This window comes from Lepidochelys kempii, chromosome 17 (assembly GCF_965140285.1).
Source record: "Lepidochelys kempii isolate rLepKem1 chromosome 17, rLepKem1.hap1, whole genome shotgun sequence".
Taxonomy (NCBI): Eukaryota; Metazoa; Chordata; order Testudines; family Cheloniidae; genus Lepidochelys; species Lepidochelys kempii.
Window position 1 is genome coordinate 4,085,521 of NC_136396.1, and position 19,363 is coordinate 4,104,883.

General features: G+C 42.3%; 1 protein-coding gene across 6 annotated transcripts in view; it reads left to right on the plus strand.

The window, feature by feature from the left end:
- Nucleotides 1-799: 799 nt before the first annotated feature.
- Nucleotides 800-19,363, plus strand: part of ULK2 (unc-51 like autophagy activating kinase 2) — a 59,414-nt gene continuing 40,850 nt past the window's right edge. For 4 of the 6 annotated variants that reach the window (XM_073315962.1, XM_073315964.1, XM_078849291.1 and 1 more), the window contains exons 1-5: nt 801-1,416; nt 2,944-3,036; nt 4,217-4,258; nt 18,527-18,559; nt 18,985-19,021. In XM_073315962.1, coding sequence (XP_073172063.1) covers nt 1,327-1,416; nt 2,944-3,036; nt 4,217-4,258; nt 18,527-18,559; nt 18,985-19,021 — 295 coding nt within the window. In that variant the 5' untranslated portion in view covers nt 801-1,326. Of the gene's footprint in view, nt 1,417-2,943; nt 3,037-4,216; nt 4,259-18,526; nt 18,560-18,984; nt 19,022-19,363 lie in introns of all 6 variants that reach the window. The other 2 variants (XM_073315967.1, XM_073315963.1) reach the window with 2 other exon arrangements.

A 19,363-nucleotide genomic window follows, 5' to 3' on the forward strand; every position in this document is an offset into this window, starting at 1 on the left:
TGGGATAATGACGGGGGGTCAGGTATTTCAGTGGGGAGGGGAGGCGGGGGTGCTGGGATAATGACGGGGGGTCAGGTATTTCAGGGGGGAGGCGGGGGTGCTGGGATAATGACGGGGGGTCAGGTATTTCAGGGGGGAGGGGAGGGGGGGGGTGCTGGGATAATGACGGGGGTCAGGTATTTCAGGGGGGAGGGGAGGCGGGGGGTGCTGGGATAATGACGGGGGTCAGGTATTTCAGTGGGGAGGGGAGGCGGGGGGTGCTGGGATAATGACGGGGGGTCAGGTATTTCAGTGGGGAGGGGAGGCGGGGGGTGCTGGGATAATGACGGGGGTCAGGTATTTCAGTGGGGAGGGGAGGCGGGGGTGCTGGGATAATGACGGGGGTCAGGTATTTCAGTGGGGAGGGGAGGCGGGGGTGCTGGGATAATGACGGGGGTCAGGTATTTCAGTGGGGAGGGGAGGCGGGGGTGCTGGGATAATGACGGGGGTCAGGTAACCCCGCTGGTGGGGGAGGGGAGGCGGGGGTGCTGGGATAATGGGGGGGTCAGGTAACCCCGCTGGTGGGGGAGGGGGAGGTGGGGGTGCTGGGATAATGGGGGGGTCAGGTAACCCCGCTGGGAGGGGAGGGACTGGTGGAGAAAGGAGGGGCTGGTCGGGTAACCCCGAGGGGAGGTGCGGGGGGGGGGAGGCGCGCTGGCTCAGCGGGGCAAGGGGAGCCGGCACGTGCCGAGCGGACTCCTTGGCCGGTGGCGGAGGGAGCCGAGCGCTGGGATTGGCGCGACGCGGCCTATAAATGCCGTGAGGCGGCGCGGCGGCCCCGGCAGTCGGAGCTGGGGCTGGCGGCGCTCGCAGGGCCTGTAGGGGAGGCAGTGGCGGCCTGAGATAACCCCCGCCCTTTCCCCAGCGCCGGGGAGCGGCGGCGACAGCCCGAGGGGCCGGGCCACCCTTTCCCCTGCAGCCCGCCGGATGCTGCCGGGCTCGGGGCCGGGGGGCCAGGGTCTCCGGGGGCATGAGGAGCGGCCGCCGCAGGGAACAGTGACGTCCCCGGTCCTCTCCCCCTGAGGGGGCCGAACCCCCCCGCCTGGAGCTCAGCCCCCCTCCCCCTCCCCATGACAGAAAGCGCCCGTCGCCTTGGAGACGCCCGCCCGCCGCCCCCCGCTCGCCAGGCCCGGGGGGGTCCGCGCCGCCCCTAGCGGCATGACAGCAGCTGCCCCCGCCCCCGGGGGCGGCCCGGGGGGAGACCGCCTGGCGCCCCGCCGGGGGCTGCCGTGAGCCCAGCGCTCCCCTGCCCGCCCGCCCGGCCCTCCATGCCCCCGCGGGACGAGGATGGAGGCGGTGGGGGACTTTGAGTACAGCAAGAAGGACCTGATCGGGCACGGAGCCTTCGCCGTGGTCTTCAAAGGCCGCCACCGCAAGGTAACCTGGCCCCCCGCCGCTCCCGGGCTGGTCACACAACCGCCCCCCCGAGAGCCCCCGGGACTGGGCCGTGCACCCGGCGGGCCGGGTCGGGCCACTCCCGGCTCCCCAGAGCCCCAGGCGGCGAGCGCAGCAGGGGCTGCCTGGGGCTCCCCTCTCCGCTGCTCCGGGGGCTTTGTTGTGATGGGATCCTGCCAGACAGGAAGGTTTGAACCCCGGCGTGTCTTGCTCGTCAGGCAGGTGGACTGGCTGTGGCGGGGAGACGCGCAGATCGGTGTGACGGGGAGGGGGAGGCTTGTCTGCCTTTATTTAATGTGTGTGACTCCACTGCTTTTATAAGCTCAGTGCACCGAGTCCTTCCTTGGTCAGGGCTCCTACCTGCCAAAGAGCAGAGCTCCATCTACTGACTGCTGCCTGGGAGATGGGCTTCTCTGGCAGCCTGGGAATCTGGACTCCTGCACCATTTCAGTTCTCCTCTCACAAAAAGCTGTAGAAACAGTTGGCCAGCTTTGATAAAGGTTAAAAGCCAGGTAGTTTGCCCTTTCTTTTTCCTGCGGGGTTTGGTGGCTCCCAAATGCAGGTGCTGCTTTTGGGGAGGGGAGGGGGATCATCTGTACAGGAGACTGGTTTCTTTGTTTTGCAGCAGTCACCAGTGTTTATCTCACTTGATAACTGGAGACCTAATGGAAAATTGGCTCCAGTTGGATTGGCTGAAGATTTCTTAAACTGAAAGGTGTCTCCTTTCCCAGCATTGCTTCCCCATTAGCCCAGATAGCATTAGGTGCACTACACCTTCACACTTTTTATCCTGAGATTTTAGCCTGTGTGTGTTGGGGAGGGGGCGGAGAGGGAACCTGGCACAATTCTGATTTCCAAAGAAATCTATGTAGTGTCAAGGAACACTTCAGTTTTATTCTTCATGGATGTTAGAGGGGCACTCTCAACTCGCAGTGGCCCAATTATTTAGATTTTTTTCTAAAAACAAGTTCTTACAAAATCTAAGGTCAGTAGAAATTACTCCACAACATCATAAATAAATATGCATATAACTTGTTTTTAAACAAATATTCCCCCAGGTTGTGTGCAATGCAGATATTGCAGCATTAAGAGCCTGAAGGTGAAAGTATATAAATAACTGTGAAACTGACACTGTTGATGTTAGCTGTGGAAGATAAGAGGAAAAGAAAGAAACAAACAGCAACAATAGTGAAAAGCAAACTGGATTTATACAATCCTTTCCATTTTAACAATCTAAGGTGTTAATGTGATTTTTTTTTTAAACTGGAATTTTGTCTTTCTCAAAACAGTTCACCATTGTAGTTTATAATGGTTTTCATAGATGTGTAAAGTGTCACCGAATGAAAAGAACACTAGAGGTTTTGGTGGCCTTATTTGAAAATCACAAAAATAATCACAAAAGGGACAGATTAGGGATCCATTTATTGTTTCATTGGGCTAACTTTGGCCAGTCGCTAATGGGGAAAGTAAACATCTTTTTGTTTTTAAAAAGACTCTTTTCCTTTGCAGAAAACGGATTGGGAAGTAGCCATAAAAAGCATTAACAAAAAGAATTTGTCAAAGTCACAAATCCTGCTTGGGAAAGAAATAAAAATCTTAAAGGTATGTTAATTTGCAGTGATTTTTAAAGCCTTCTCACTGTGCTTTGTTTGAAAGGAAATGGGAATTTCGGTCCAGTTCTTATGAGATGGGTGGCCATATAACAATCACCATAGTCCTAGTTTTCATAGCCTTGTTAGTTGCAGCAGTGGTCAATAAATGAATGGGCCAAGAAAAGAGACTGAATTTTCCTTTTATCTCCAGAAAAGGTCCCAGAACTGGTGTAAGGTACATAGTGGGCTGGTGGGGTGGGGAAGCTTCTGTTCTGTACTGGCTGTATGGATAGAGGATTTTATAAGCAGGGCTGTTAATCTGGCACATTTCATTAGCACTACATTTACTGCAAATAATGTGAGAGAGGAGGAGAGAACATGTTATCAGGTTTTTTCTTTGTAAAGATTACTTGAATTCATCACCTTCTTTGCTCAAAGGCAGGGTGGTTACTTGAAAATTAGAGTGTTTGTGCTGGGATTTGATTCTCAGGACAACCTGCCCACTCCTAAGTAAAATGTTAACTCAAAATTCACAGTATATGTTCGGTGGAGGAAACTTAACAGAAACCTAATTTATTTTGACAGTACTGAATTATGTGAAAACCCTGCATAAGGCTGTGCTCTTTAGAAAGTGCCCTTAGTGATCCTGTACCTCAACTCTGCAAGCTTCCCTACCTGTCATCTCTCCTGCTATTGGATAGTTATCATCAGAATTTGCTTTATTCTGATATTTTCAAACATGGCATGGCACATTACTATCTGGAAATTCCAGTGTTAGGTACATTATTGTGGCTCTGTTTATTTAGTTCCTGTGGCATCCTCTTTAAAACAAGCTAGAAATGAAGTTTAACCACTTGAGTGTCCTGGAAGTTTTGTTTAGTATCATTTAACTTGTCTTCCAATCACTTTAAAAAGGATGAATTGTTGAGGTGAAAATAATAGTCTAATCAATTTATTTTCCCCTAAGCAAGATGTTGTGCAAGAGTACAAAGTAAATTCAGTCAGGTTTTGGTATAAATTCAGGTATTTTATAATGGAATACTTAAAACAAAATATGGAAAATAAATTCTGGAAACAAACACTCAAAGAAATGTACATATCCCATGAATTCTTCCTAGTAGAGTAAGTCATTCTTTAGCTGTTCATTATGCCAGACTATATTTTCATGATGTAATTATTTTGTTTTATAGGAACTTCAGCATGAGAATATTGTGGCACTCTATGATGTCCAGGTAAACAATCTCCTTTTCTGCTGTAAAATCTGTATTAAAATATACCGTGTGGGAATGTTGAAACTGATTTCTGTGCTTTTTTTTGAATGCTCAGATCATTCTGGTGAAAGATTTAATCACTTTTTAAAGGGTGTTTGCTATTAAATACAAAACTTGTACAAAGCAAATACAAAGCTTGTGAAAGGAGCACAATGTACTGTAGGCTGCAGGGTTCCAAGAGCAAGTGGAAGCTTGTGAATCTCTGCAGAGGCCGTTTGTGTAGTCTGGCCCAGAGGGAGAGCATCAGCTGGCACTTATAGGTAACTGGGTGAAGTTACATTAGTGGTAGCAGCTATTCTCCTTTCCTTATTAGAAGGAAGGAAAATGCTGCTAACTGGGAAGTGGCAGCTGGCAGAGAATGGGTGTGTTCATCAATTAGGACATTTTTCTAACAGTTGTTGATTAGAAAGAATGATTTTCATTTGTTAAGGCAGGCAACATGAAGGAGTTAACATAATTTAGAATCCTAACTGTAGAAGTGGCTTTGAGATCCCTGTAGTGTGGAAATACGCTGTTTAATCCTGTGTCAGTGGGGCAAAACTGAAAGCAATTGAAGGCATAGTGATGTGACATTTAAATGTTGCTGATGTAGCTAGTGGAACATAGATATACAATGACGTGTATAACACAGGTGTGTGACTGGCCCTCTTGGAATGGGAAAACAATGTAGCAAACCACTTCGATCCTATTTTCCCCCTTTCTTGTATGTCTAGGAATCTGCCTGTAAAGGTTGAAATGGTTTAGTCTAGCATATTATGGGGAGTGCATGCCTAAATGAATTCTCCTTAGAGAGAGATGCTGTATTCTAAGACTTGCAAGTGCTGAATACATCTATGTATGTAATTATGTAGGTTATGCAGTTATTTTTTCTACTTGAATAGGAACTATACATTTATCTCCTGGGCTTGATTCTAATCTTAAATACAGAGGCATATTTGTGAATAAAATTACTGTAAAGAATCCTTAGGACAGTGCACAGTTAAAATATAATTAAACCTGCATAAAATTGACCTTTCCTCATATCTCATGGTTGTGAATAACCATGCCAAAAATAAACTCTAAATTTTTGGTGGTGTGCGGACATCCCTTCTCTCCCCATCCCCTTCCAAACTACACACTGGGATGTGTGGGACCTACAGTACTTTTTCCACTGTGTTTCTTATATTCAGCATTGTGGATTTCTCTTACAGTATTTGATAACATCAAGACCACCTTAGACAGAGTACTGATCACTTTTCTGCATTCTCTGCCCTGCTTATTGAGGAGTTTAGGGCCTGATGCTGAGGGTTGTTGAGTAGGAATAGCAGGCTCTCAGCATCTGGACTTGAATGATGTCCTCAACCATTGCAAGGGAAATTCTGAATCTTGAGCATTGGATATTGGGAAGTAAGGGGGCAGCTGACTTTAAAACCCGTTGCATAAAACCTATAACTTAAAACTTCTAAATGTACACATGTTCTGTTAATATATTAGTTTAAACTCACCAACCTTTACTTTAAAAAAAAAAAAAAAGCTTTGCAGTTCACCTTTAAGATATGTTGTCTTGGTTCCATGTTTTGATGATCTAATCGTTGTGTATCTTTCCATTATAAACTCCAAGGAGTCTAATTCTCCTTCTGATTCATGCACAAAACTCCCACTAGTGTGCTGTGAAGGGAGAATAGTAACCTACATTTGTGTGTGGAAGCCATTTCTTTACATAAAGTTTATTTGGAAAGGAAAGTCTCATACTTTTCTGGTCTGTCAGGGTTGGAAAGATGCCAATATAGTAAATGTTAGTCATGAGACTTCTCATATGATCAGGCCTATAGTCTCCGTTTGACATGGGGATGGTTCTGCTTGTCATTCAGCCTTGTGCGTAATTAAAAGGCACAGCTATAAGTAGGAGAAGGGAAAACTGCATGTCAGACCTTGGATATATTTCAGACACATGCATAGTAAAAGATAAAACTTTGCATGCTGAGGTTGCTTTTATTGATGAAATATTTGCTAAAGAATATGTAAATCAAACAAATAGAGTTTCAATTTCTCTATAGTGCTATGATTGTGAAATATTATACATCATTAATTTATGAGATTACATTAATTTATATCCCAGAAAGAAAAGCACTATACTAGGCATTCACACATCTGGCAGCCATTGTACCTACTCATTTGCTTTAGTGTTTCATGTTCTAGCATGTATTGCACTTTTTCTTTCCCATAACATCAAACATTTTGGGAATATAATACAGTTGATTAGAATTTTGGAAATCAAGCAGTTATCAAATCACAGAAACTAGTGTCTTTGGGTCTGAATGTTGGAGCCAGTGAAGACTGTATCACAGCAGGGAGTTCCCAGTGTGACTGGGAGTCTGTTTTTATAGATCTAGGTCTGTAGCTTTTGTTAACCTTAGGCAGTTTGAAGCAGAAAATGCGCATGTTTTAAACAGAGCTGTTTGACAGACCAGTTTACTAAATAATCAAAGAACTGACTTTGTTTTACTAGGTCTTCAGAGTGAAAAGCTGGTGGGTTATAAGTAGCTAAAAACCATGTGGTGAAAAATATAAATGTATTTTAATACAGAACAAATATTTTCAGTACCACTTAGTGGTAAGCGATCTATTTACACAATGCCGTTATAGCTATATATTTGTTTATATTCTACTCTGGAATATATCAAGTCTGTGAATTAAAGGGATAGTAAATCCTTTAAAATGAATCACTGAACTTTTGCTTTATTTTGAAATAATTCTCATGTTTGATGCATTTCTTTGTAAGGTAGTTTGTCACAGATTCCCTCTCCCCTTATCTCTGTCCAGATACACTTTTGTTGGTATTGCATTGCCTATTGGCTGTCCCACAATCAGTAATGAGAAGCATACCCTGCTAAAGCTTTTAATGAAATCTAAAGGGACCTTGATTGTGAACAATCCTGCTATTAGCACATGGGCATTTGGAAGCATCATACATTGCTCTGGCTTCAACTCTCTCTGAATTCAGAGGTTTGATATACCACTTAGCATGTGTAGCCTTCACTCCATTATAATACTAAAAGTGCCCATTCATCTAGAAATGTTCCCAAATGAATTGGTGAGCCATTAATGTGCATGCATTGCTTGGCATTAATATTGTGTTGTACTGATGCCAGCACAATAATTGCCATTGATTTCCATAAGGTGACTACATGCAGTGTTGGCAGGTTTGAACTGTAGTTAAGCATTTCATATAAGCAGAGACATACTTGCTATTTATGCTATCGTGGGAGCCAAGATAACTGTAGCAAGCTATAGTATTAGAAAGTATGCAGGATAGTTTTTAGTAGAGCTGGTATCTAGAGCAAATCGGTAACGCGGACAGTAGTTCCTCAGAATCGTATTGGAATGCTATAATATATTTAAAACCGATAAGGCTGCAGATACCTGTCCCCGTATCAGTCCATTAAGGACCAGTAGGGAAGGTTAAATGCCCAAAGAAGTGGTTTAAGCTGGTGGTGCTTATTTTTATTACTGGAGACATTTTTAAAAACTATTTTGCTTTATCTGTGCGTAAAGGATGAGTAGTTAGTTGGAACAATGAGTTTGAGGTCCCGGGACTCTGAAAGGTTATTTTAATGGCGAACTTAAAACTTTAAAAATAAACACAGAGCTCTGTAACATTCTAAATCACTAATGAAATAGATGGGTAGTCTTTAACATGTGAAGACTTGTCTTAAAATAAAATATTTAAAAATAACTTCCTGTATTTGCCTTCTAGAACTTGAGTTCAGCATTCTTTGTCTTACTGAGGTGTGGATTACTTCCAAACCCCTAAGCAGCATCTGGAACCCATCTCCTTTCCCTGTTTTAGGTTTCTGGGATGTCATTCACTTTTATAGGAGGAACAGAGAAACCTTGACTCAGATCTTGACAGGTTAATTAAAAAAACAAAACAAACAACTCCCTCCCAACACTTCAACCCATCTTTTGTAAAGTGCATTGAGATCCTTGGATAAAAGATACTACTTAAGTGAAAATATTAATTATTTGTACACAACAATATGATGGAAAATAGCTGTTTAGAATGAGCTATATTCAGGCTGTGAATTTGTGCTTTTTTTTAAAGTTGATGATCCCAACTGCGTGTATTGAATGGAGATGATCCTTTATGTAGAGCCAGGCTTCTCCTGTTTTAGCAAATAATTTATCATTCAGAAAGTTATTTAAAATATCAGACATCTGAATAAAAGTAGGACAGACATCTTGGAAGTAATGATATAATGGGGTGGATGAATGTCTCCACCATATGGAGACTGGAGTTTGCTGCTTGAATAGTAGATCAGAGATCACTGATTTCTGGTCTGTTAGAGAAATAAATTTTCTTTAAAGATACTACCTGTGCAGGGTTCTCTTTTCTGGGGCTTAGCTTACCGCTGGGCAGAATACCCTTAGCCCTTCCTGTTGTCCTTGAGGGCAGTGGTAGCAAGATAGAGCACAAGCCAGACAACCTATTGGCCATCGTACATCACCCCCTACTTAAATTGAAGTGTTCAGATGTTAGTATTTATATCAGTTCCTTCTAGACCGTGGTTAGGGAAGGAAGTCCCTGTTGGAGACTGCATTTCTGTATCATTCTGTTTTACCATCATTAGTTGTGTATCCTTGTTAGATTTACCCAAACATTCCATCAGTCTGGCGTGGCTGCCTACATTTTTTGAGGTGGCTGCTTCAGACACTCTGGCATGTTCTTGTTCTTTGCTTGTTCTGGGGCTTTGGTGCTTGCTCCAGCACCTACTTCAATGTGTCTGCCCTTGTTTCTTTGATTTGGCACTTCAGCACAGGATTCTTCTCGGAGCACCAACATCTAAGTTAGGATGCTCCAGTGCCATATTTTTCTCAGGTTCTTGTCTAAGGTCTCTAAACTCAGAAATGTCTGTTCCTGCTCTGTTGTCCCAGCACAGCCATTCCGTACATCCCCTTAAACATTGAAAACCATTTCTGAGCTGAGCCACAAAACCAGTCCTCTCCTCTTTTTTAAAATCACTCCCAAAGTCCACTTATTCTCTTGTGCCACAAAAAATTTTTATGCTTTGTATTAATTTCTCAACAAATGAATTATTTTTGCTCCAGCATGTTATGCACTAACCTCACTGAGCAACTGAATAGTCATTCCTCACCTACGTCTCTTTACTCTCTCGTTCTGTGGTATGCTGTGTTGTGTCCAATACTAGTTGGTAAACTTCTTAGGGTAAAGATATTTTCTCGTCTATACTGGGAGACATCTCTCCTGCTTTTAGGCATTATTTAAATAGTTAATTTCTTACTTATTTAGTAAGACACTCGTGGCCGACAGGCCTCAAATATTATTCTTCTTTGACTTCCCTATTGGAAATGCATCTCTTTGGTGGAAAATACAATCAGCCTCTAAAATGAAGGCTGCAGAAGTCTAAAAATAATGTATTTAAAAAAAAAAAACATGATCGAAAAAAAATTCACTCAAGAATCTGAATTTCTAAATCACATAGCACTTAGTAGTAGCTGGAAGGTCGGCTGCCATAATGCTGCTCCTTGAAGAATGAGGTAGAATTAGTGTCTAAAATTAGTGGGTTATGACAAGGAATTGAGGGATAGGGGCAACCTTTTAAAAGTTTATTTGATCCTGTTGAAGCAAAGCTAATATGTTGTCCTTAACTTACCCTGCTGTGCCTAGTTATTACAAAATAATATTACAAAAAGATGCATCCGATGAAGTGAGCTGTAGCTCACGAAAGCTTATGCTCAAGTAAATTTGTTAGTCTCTAAGGTGCCACAAGTACTCCTTTTCTTTTCGCGAATACAGACTAACACGGCTGCTACTCTGAAACTAGTTATTGCAGTTTGTGTGTCATGGCCCTGTTTCAAGAACTTACAAGTGTGTATGTGCACAGAATAATTTGTGAAAGGCAGATGTTTGATGCGACAGTAACATTATTTTGTATTATGTAGTAGGCCATTCTGAGAGTGACTATTCAGTTTAATTCCTACCATAACTGTTAGTTAAGTACACCATTTCATGTACCAGAAAGTGACTGGCCTTGCTATTGTAGTACATTTGCCATGGCTGATAGCTCTTTTATATGAATAATTGGCAGCATGTATGCTATTTGATCCTACTGTCAGATGTCAATTGACATTTCGTCTGAGACTTAACATTTAGGCAGGACTAAACAAATGTTCAGTCCTATGTGAAGGATTATTGCTGTGATGTACACACAGGAAAAAACTTAACCCATGACTGCAGTACAGTGAGAAACCGCTAAAAATTATATAGAGCAAACTCCTATTAACTAAATCTTCAGTGCTTTTGCCAAATATCTCAGTGTCCCAGAGAGGTGAGAAGCAAGCTTGGCCAAGAAATTATAACTAATATACGGCAAGTTAATTTTCAGATTCGTTAATCAGAAGATGATGGGTATACGAGCTGTCATGCTGACATACATACACTCGGGACTCAGATCATAAATGTGTGTTTAAATGGAACTAATAGACATAGAGCAAGAGAGTATCCATTTGATTTGCTGCCATTTCCAGGAGGCAGGGAGTGTTCACAGGGTCCTTATTGAGATTGTTCTTCCAGGGTGTTAAAATAATTGGCAGCCCATTAAGATTATTCTCTGCCGATGTTAATTCATTACAAAGAACAGTTTCATAAACCAAAAAAAATCTAGGATATATAACTAGAGCTATAGATTATTGATGGCCACAATTATTAATCTTGGATATTTGACTTGCGCTTTGCTTTTTAAAAAATGAATGCGTTCTACATGGAAATATTTTGTTCTGTACCAAACCCTTGCTTTGGGCTGGGACTTCATCCACATCCTCGTCCTGAGACACCTCCTGAATATCAGGGGTTAAAAGGCAGTGTGTTTTGATGGACTTAGTGCCTAATATTCCCTTCCTAAATGTATGTGTTTAGCTTTCAGAAGACCTGGAATGTTTTGTTAGCATTTTCTATCTTCTACTTGTCCTTGCTGCAGAAACCCTGAATCAATTGATTCAGAAGCATCACAGGCAAAAAGAGGGACTGGAGACAGTAAAGCAAGGCATGCAAAGAAAAAAATGTTTGAATGGATGTTCACGTGACTAGCAGAATATAAATTTTGTTTTGCATGTTATTCATCTAAAGCAAGTAGAAGCATAGGCTGGAACTGTAATGATTTTGTGATCTGTTTATAAATTTATAAATTTTAAAAATGAAGTTTTCAAAAACAGCTTTATTAGGTCAGTTTTATCCTTGAATGTTAGGTCTGTAACACATTGGGTCACAATATTTTGAATACTTTATCTTATGCTCTGTTTAGCAGGTCAAACCAAAGACCACAAATTGAAGGAATGATGGAGGATGTGCATAGTTCTGCTCCTCAGCAAAATAATTCAAAAGGTTTCTGAATGTATTGCAACATGGAGTTTATATTCTTCATGCTGTCCAAAAATATGGTTGATACAAGATGTATACTAGAGAAATTTATTGTGAATTTAAATGGTGATGTGAGCTAATTCAGCTGTTCTGTATTAGGGAGCTTGTATTGGTGGGACATTGAAAGATGTTTGGGTTCGAGGTAAACTTTAGTACTCTGTGTGGTTGGTCAACCTAAAGCCAGCAGTGTGCAAAGTTTTACTTAGAGGACATGAACTAGATATGACTTTTGACCAGATGGGAGAAAACTCCTTGTGAAATATTTAATCTACTCATCTGATTGGTGAAAAGGATTAATCTGTCCTAGATTAAGGCTACCAACCTAGGATTAATAAAGTTAATCTGAAGTAATGATTCTTACTAGCTATCTTATTTGGCTGCCAAAACACATCAAACACCCTTTTCTAGGAATAGTGGTTAAGGAAAAGCTACCTAACTGCCTTGGTTTATGGAGAATGCTCTAGTTTAACCTAGTTTAACTGTTTAAACAACTGTAGGAAACAACACAGGTGTACCTTTAAATGGAAAATCTTGGTGTATTTTTCCCATTTTAAATCTTACTGTTGTGCTCTAGCACCTAATCCAAACTTGTATCTGCAGTCAGGATACTAGTTATGAAAAAACTTGGAAAATAACTCATGTCACCAAGGTGAGCAAAAGTTGGTGCATATGAAGGATTAGAGCCTTAGTGTGGTGTAAAACAAACCGCAGTGTGTAGGGCAAGATCCAAGTATTAGATTATGCTGAAATGGTTAGAGTTTAAATACACTGGGGAAGAGTTAAAGATAACTCTTGATTGTGCTATATTAATAAACAGTATTGCCCCACAACGTTAAAATGTAAAAATAGTACTGTGACCTAGGGACCCCTCAGCACTAACTAGCAGAGGGAACCTCCTACCATAACTTTCATCAGGTCTGACACAGTCATTGCCCCAACTTTCTGTTGTCATAATCTGTATCTAAAAGGTGTTGTGTAAGGTGTCATGTGCAAATTGGTAACACACTAGTCATTAATATTGTTGTGTGATGTCTGGATGGAGGATGTTTAAAGAACTACAGATGTGTGCTGGAAGTATGTTCCCAAAATGTGTTTGGCAGATAGTGCCTAAGCCCAGTCTGTCGTAGGCAAAAGAAGGTTGTTTTGCAGGCTTGACAATCTCCAAAATAAATTAAGCAAGGTGAGACCAAAGACCGTGAAAGCATGTTTACAAGTAAGGTAAACAAAGCCAGCAGGCGAGCAAGTGGGGGAATGTGACCACTAATTTAAATAATATAGATTCTCTCCAAATAAATTGTCTGAACTCTAGAGCACAGACAGGTTGAAGCTTCATTTAAGACTTCAGTTTCAGATATACAGGTTTAAAAATTTAAACATTTTGGGAACTGATATTTAGGGATGAACTTAAACAAAATTGGGAAATTCAGTTAGGTGTTTAAACGTTTGGATAGGGTTCTATGGAGTGAGGGGCTTGAGTTAAGGTTAACTGGGGTTGTTGGAGGGGAGGGGATTGGAAATATTACAGATCTTGTAATCTTGATCCATTGCCACTTGTCACTGTTTCCCAGAAACAAGTAAATGAAATCCTTGGCCATACTGTATTAGTAGCCACAAGCATAGGTGCCAACTCTGTGGGTGCTCCAGGGCTAGAGCACCCATGGGGAAAAATTAGTGGGTGCTTTGCACCCACCGACAGCCAAGCTCCCTTCCCCGCCCCACCTCGCCTCTGCCTTCCCCCCCTGAGCGCGCCGTGTCCCCTCTTCTCCGCCTACCTCCCAGTGCTTGCTGCCGCAAAACAGCTGTTTCGCGGTGTAACAAGCTCTGGGAAGGAAGGGGGAGGAGCGGGAACGTGGTGCGCTCAGGGGAGGAGGTGGGGAAGGGGTTGGAATAAGGGCAGGGAGGGGGTGGAGATGGGGTAGGGACTTTGGGGACGGAGTTGGAATGGAGGGACGGGGGGGCAGGGAGGGGGGTCGAGTACCCACTGGTGCTAACAGAAGTCGGCGCCTATGGTTCCAAGGGACACATGGGCTGCCTTCAGAGTGGGCAACTGGCAGAAGAAAAGAGTGATCATGCAAACTGCACAAAACAGCCGACTTTTCTCAAGTTCCTATGTACAAAAAATGTGTACTTCTGATCCAGGGCTCTCTGGCACCAACCACTTCCTCAACTGTCTGAGGGTAGTGTCCAAATAACTGTGGCATTGCAGTGTTTACTTTGATTTTTAAGTGATATTAAACTAACCGCTCTTTAGATTCCTCCTGCTTATTTGGAGAAGGAACAGTCACTGTCATAGGACAACTAAAGGGCTTCCTGTTTCTGAAGGGAGCAATTTCAGTTGAAAGGATATTGCTTGACAGGGAATTCTGGAAAATTTGCTCTTTAGTTCTGTGGTGAATAAATAACTAGCATTAGCTGATTGTTGGATTCTGTCATGAGTTGCCATTTTTGTACAAAGAAAACTGCATAATTTGAGTTGCTAATTATGTGAAATCTTCAGTTCTGATTGGTTGGTGCATAGAGCAAAAATATGAACATTCTGTTTGCCAGTGGAGAGTAGATATTGGAACTTGAGAAAACTTGCTATGTAACAGGGTAAGATAACTGAAACAGAATTTCAAGAGTTGTAGTGCAGTATGATCTGATGGCAGGCTCCTCAGCTGCCTAAACTCTCAACCTGCTGACTGAAACCTATAGTTGAGATCTTATGGTACATTACACTCTTGTTAAAGCACAAGAGAGGAATTACCGCCAGTGCCACAGCTTGTTATAACTTTCACTTGTTTAGTGTCTTCCACCCAAAGAACACAAAGAACTTTACGAACAATGAATTAGTTCTCATCATGCCTCTGTGAGGTGACATTGATCCCCTTTTATGGGTGGGGAAAAAAGATTTGTTGAAGGTTGCACAGCAAGTCTGAGAGAGCCAGGAATAGAACTTAAGTCTCCTGGCTCTCAGTACTCTTTCTTTAAGTACTTGCCCATTCTTCATCCGTCAGAATGATGGAAATCAACTGGAATGCACAAGTACTTTAATTAGTGCAGATAGTTTGCAATTTAAGCATTGTGCTCTGAATATTCTAAATGTTGTTTGGTGTCTCCAGGAGAGTTCTAGAAGAAAATATGAATGGTTTTAGTTGGAAGACTTTATTAACAAGACACACAGCAAGAACCACTATCAAAGAAAAAGACAGCTTGTATTGTCATGAAATATTTTTAGTCGTCTAATTAGAGCAAGAGAAAATATGTACATTAGGGTTGCCAACTTTGTAATTGCACAAAACTGAGCACCCTTGCCCTGCCCCTTTCCCCACCCCTTCCTGAGGCCCTGCTCCTTCTTCAAGGCTGCACCCGCGTTCACTCCGTCCCCCCTCGCTCACTCTCCCCCACCCTCACTCACTTTCACTGGGTTGGGATGCAGGAGGGGCTGAGGGCTTCAGCTGGGGGTGCAGGCTCTGGGGTGGGGCTGGGGATGAGGAGGTTGGGGTGCAGGAGGGGGCTCTGGGCTGGGGCCAAGATGTTTGGTGTGCAGGAGGGGACTCAGGACTGGGGCAGGGGGTGGGGGTGTGGGCTCCAGCTGGGGGGGTGGGGCCAGGGTTGAGAGGTATGGGGTACAGGAGAGGGCTCAGTGCTGGGACAGAGGGTTGGGATGCAGGCTCTGGGAGAGAGTTAGGGTGCAGGAGGGGGTTCTGACCTGGGGCAAGGGGTTGGGGTGCGGGAGGGGGTGCGGGCTCTGGCTGAGCGGTGCAGCAGGGCTGAGGCAGGCTCCCTGGCTGCCCTTGCGCCGCGCAGCTCCCAGAAGTGGCAACATGTCCCTTCTCCAGCTCCTAGGCGGAAGCTCAGCCAGATAGCTCTGTATGCCGCCCGTAGGCGCAGCCCCCGCTGGCCGCAGTTCCTGGCCAATAGAAGCTGCAAAGCCAGTGCTCAAGGCTAGGGCAGCACACTGAGCCCCTGTGGCCACCCCTGTGTCTAGGAGCCGGACATGCCGGCTGCTTCCAGGAGCTGTGTTGAGCCAGGGCAGGCAGGGAGCCTGCCTTAGCCCCGCTGTGTCACCAACCTGACGTTTAGTGGCCTGGTCAGTGGTGGTGACCAGAGCCGTAAGGGTCCCTTTTCAACCGGGCGTTCTGTTCGAAAACTGGATGCCTGGCAACCCTAATGTACATGTTTATCTGACTTAGTGTATTGCCTTCCTGGAAAAAACATTGTGGTTTGTAGAGGACACATGCTCCAAGAAACAAAACAAACAGGAACTTCCTGTAATTTGATCTACCGCTGCTTCAGTGTTGGTTGTTTGTTGGTGGGAGTTAGCCCTTAGTTCCAACAGACTTGATTAACTTTCCAAGAAACTTGCTTCAAGATGCAAACAAATCTGTAATGCTTTCAATGTTCTGAGTTGGAGAAAGAGCACCTTGATTGCCTTTATGCACAGCTAAAGGGGGTGGCTAACATGAACACTTCCAAAAGGTTAATTGGACTACCTCTGTATTGAACAAACATTAAAATACCTAGTTCATCTTAAATGTAACTTATTCTTGCAAGTGAATAGAAATTAGGATCCTTTTAGAAAACAGATTCCAGGAATTAGAATGCTAATACTACTTGACAGTAATTTGATGTGTTCAGCGCTTTTATGTAAGCTTTCATTTTTCAGTCTTGTAGTTCATGATACCAGCTGAAATGCCTGGGCTCTTTACAGTAGGAACAACTTTTACTGTACTTTGTTCTCAAACACAGGAATACAAATTTTCAGCATTAAGCAATCCACCCCAAATTTGGTTTGGCTTTCAATGGTTAAAATGTGCTGTTTAGTAATTGGCAGTTTCAAACCAGCAATTATAAATTATTGTAATTAAAAAACATAAGTTAGCTGAGTATCTTTTTTTCTCTCATTTGTGTAATGTCTGTAGAATTTAGAAGTCCGAACCCATAAGAGGTTATGTACTGTACTTTTTGATTGTCACACTTAGGCAAGTCAGCTTCCTTGCTCTGGGTCTGATCCAGTGCTCATTGAAGTCACTAGGAAGGCTCCCACCGACTGTATTGGGCTTTGGATCAGGCTCTGACATAGCACATCAAAGCACAATTTTTTAAATACTTTTTTTTTTTTTGCTGAGAGTTCAGTGTACAATCAAATGTTTACCAGGTGTCTGTGAACACCTGAAAAATCACTTCATCATTTCACAGAAGTTCTTGACAGCATGCTCAGATTCAAAATGTGTGAAGACTTTAAATATAAGCATCAAAAAGTGACTAATTTCACAGCTGCTGTTTTGCTGTATAGTGCCCCTTCGGACTTCTTTTGTCACTAGTATACATACAGTCAAACTATGTATAATTCTGTTTCCAAATGTGGAATGTCCCTTATCCTGTAAGGTATGGTACTTCCCTCTCCTCCTTCAAACTCCTCAAAAACCATCTCTTCCAACACATTTTCCAACCACTCCCATTCTTATATTAACTTTAGTTCTGTTGTATAGGGATTGAATGTATTGTCCCACTTAAGAAGAACCATAACTTTATTTTGTGTGTTCTTTTCTCCTTCTCACTTGTTATCTCCGCCTAGCTCCCTCTGACTCCTCATGCATTCTGTCTACTGCTACCCAGTCAGAATGTAAACTCTGAGACCAGGACTGAATTTTGACTGTATATAAATGCCATGGAACACCTGTGGCACTATAGGCATATGTTAGAAAATTGAAAATGAATCAATATAGAAATCTGAGTGCTGCAGCACATTGTTACCAATACATACAATTTGTGTTGGTACAGATGAGCAGACTTTCTCTTAGGTTAAAAAAGAATCTTTGGTGCATAAAAAGTCCACGTTCTTATTTCCACCCTAAAAAGCAGGAAAGGTTGCAGGCAGACTTGTGAAGGGTACTCACAGTTTACAGTTGGGGGTTAGGCTAATCAGCCTTTGAATAACTCTTACCCTATTATCAGACTGGGAGTCCCAGTTCCAAATGAGTTGGAAGAGGTCAGAAGCTTGGAAAATCTCACTAGGGCTGCCATATCAAATTGCAGCCTTGCCGTCAGATGCTTAAATCCGTGTCTGGAGCATGCCTCAGCCAATGACTCATTGGGGAGATAATTTCTAGAAGTATACAAGGAGCCTGGATTAAGTACCCTGCAAGTCTGATAATACGTTTGGGTATCCAGTTTATTCCAGGTATTTGGCAAACTGATATGTGATTTCTTTGATTGACCTTCAGTTTTTCAAGTGGCAGGACCAATGCTTGTTTGGCCAAGGAGCAGGGAACCTTACTTTGAAATCTCTCTCACAGGGGATTGGCTGGCTCTGGAAAATCTTAAACAGCCTTTTGCAATGGCCACTAGTTCAAATTTGAGCCAGGATGTTAAAAACCAACAGATATCATCTAATGGCTGATTGATTGGACTGGTGTCCAGTTGAAGAGGTGGCCAAATATGGGGGGATACCTGACTGGCCCTTTATTAATATAGCGTTGGCTGAGATACTGAATAGGTATGAAGGTTAAAGGGACAACGTGTGAATGACATTCACACTGTTGCTCTCTTCGCAGTGTATTTTGTATGGCTAGAGATTCTTTGATTTGTCTGGCAATCTTCATGAGAACTAATATACACTTTTAAACGTAAAATCTTAATGACTGTTGTATGAAGACTTAGGAACATCAGTTATTACACTAAAATTTAATGATTTTGAGCAAGGTCACTTCATTTAATTGATAATCTAATACTATATTTGGTTAGGGTAAGAGGTGTGTGTTTGTTTTTGTTTTGAAGGCCCTAACTTGTCATCTCCCTAAATAAGATTTATTGTGCTTTTCTTTCAGGAAATGCCCAACTCTGTCTTCTTGGTAATGGAGGTATGTTTGTGTATGTTTCTGTTTAACTGGATTTGAATTAGTCTTAATTTACAAAAGTGCTATAAAAATGTATTGACTAAACAGATATAGCTGCAATATAACCTTGGCCGGCTGAAATTTGTAAATCTGAAAGCTGGATCATTAATTTCATATGCACTGTTCAAGATGGCAATAATTGTGTGTTCTATAAATTATGCAGTGTTTATGATCACAATACCATAATTCTTAATGGAATGTTTCCATTACACACCAGAATTAATAACTATGAATAATTGACAAAAATAATAATAAAGTCAAACAGATGGAAAAGATTTTCTAGATTTATTAGGAAAAAACATATAAGAAATGAACATTAACATCTAATAAATGGAGTGAACATTCAGACATCTACATTTTGAGTACAAGCCTTTCCTTTTTTTCAACAGTATTGCAATGGTGGAGACTTGGCAGATTACTTGCAAGGTATTTGATTACCGTGTTTCTCTATTTGTATACTGTCATGCTAAACACTGTAGTCTACAGTTGTAAAATCCATCAGTATTCCTTTTTTGATTCTGATGTAGATATTTTATTTGTGTAATATCTCTAATGTCATCAGTGTCGACACTGAATGTGGTCATTGAATGTCCTGCTTTCCAAATTTCACTATTACAGTAAAGCAGCTAATGTTGAATATGTTAAGTGATTTCTGTTTGAAATAAATTCTAGATAGATTGCACCCAGTTTAATTAACTCAGTTTCCAAGTGTAAGGAGGTGCTTATGCCTTGAGAAGGATTTAATGAGGCTATGTTTTGGGGACTTTC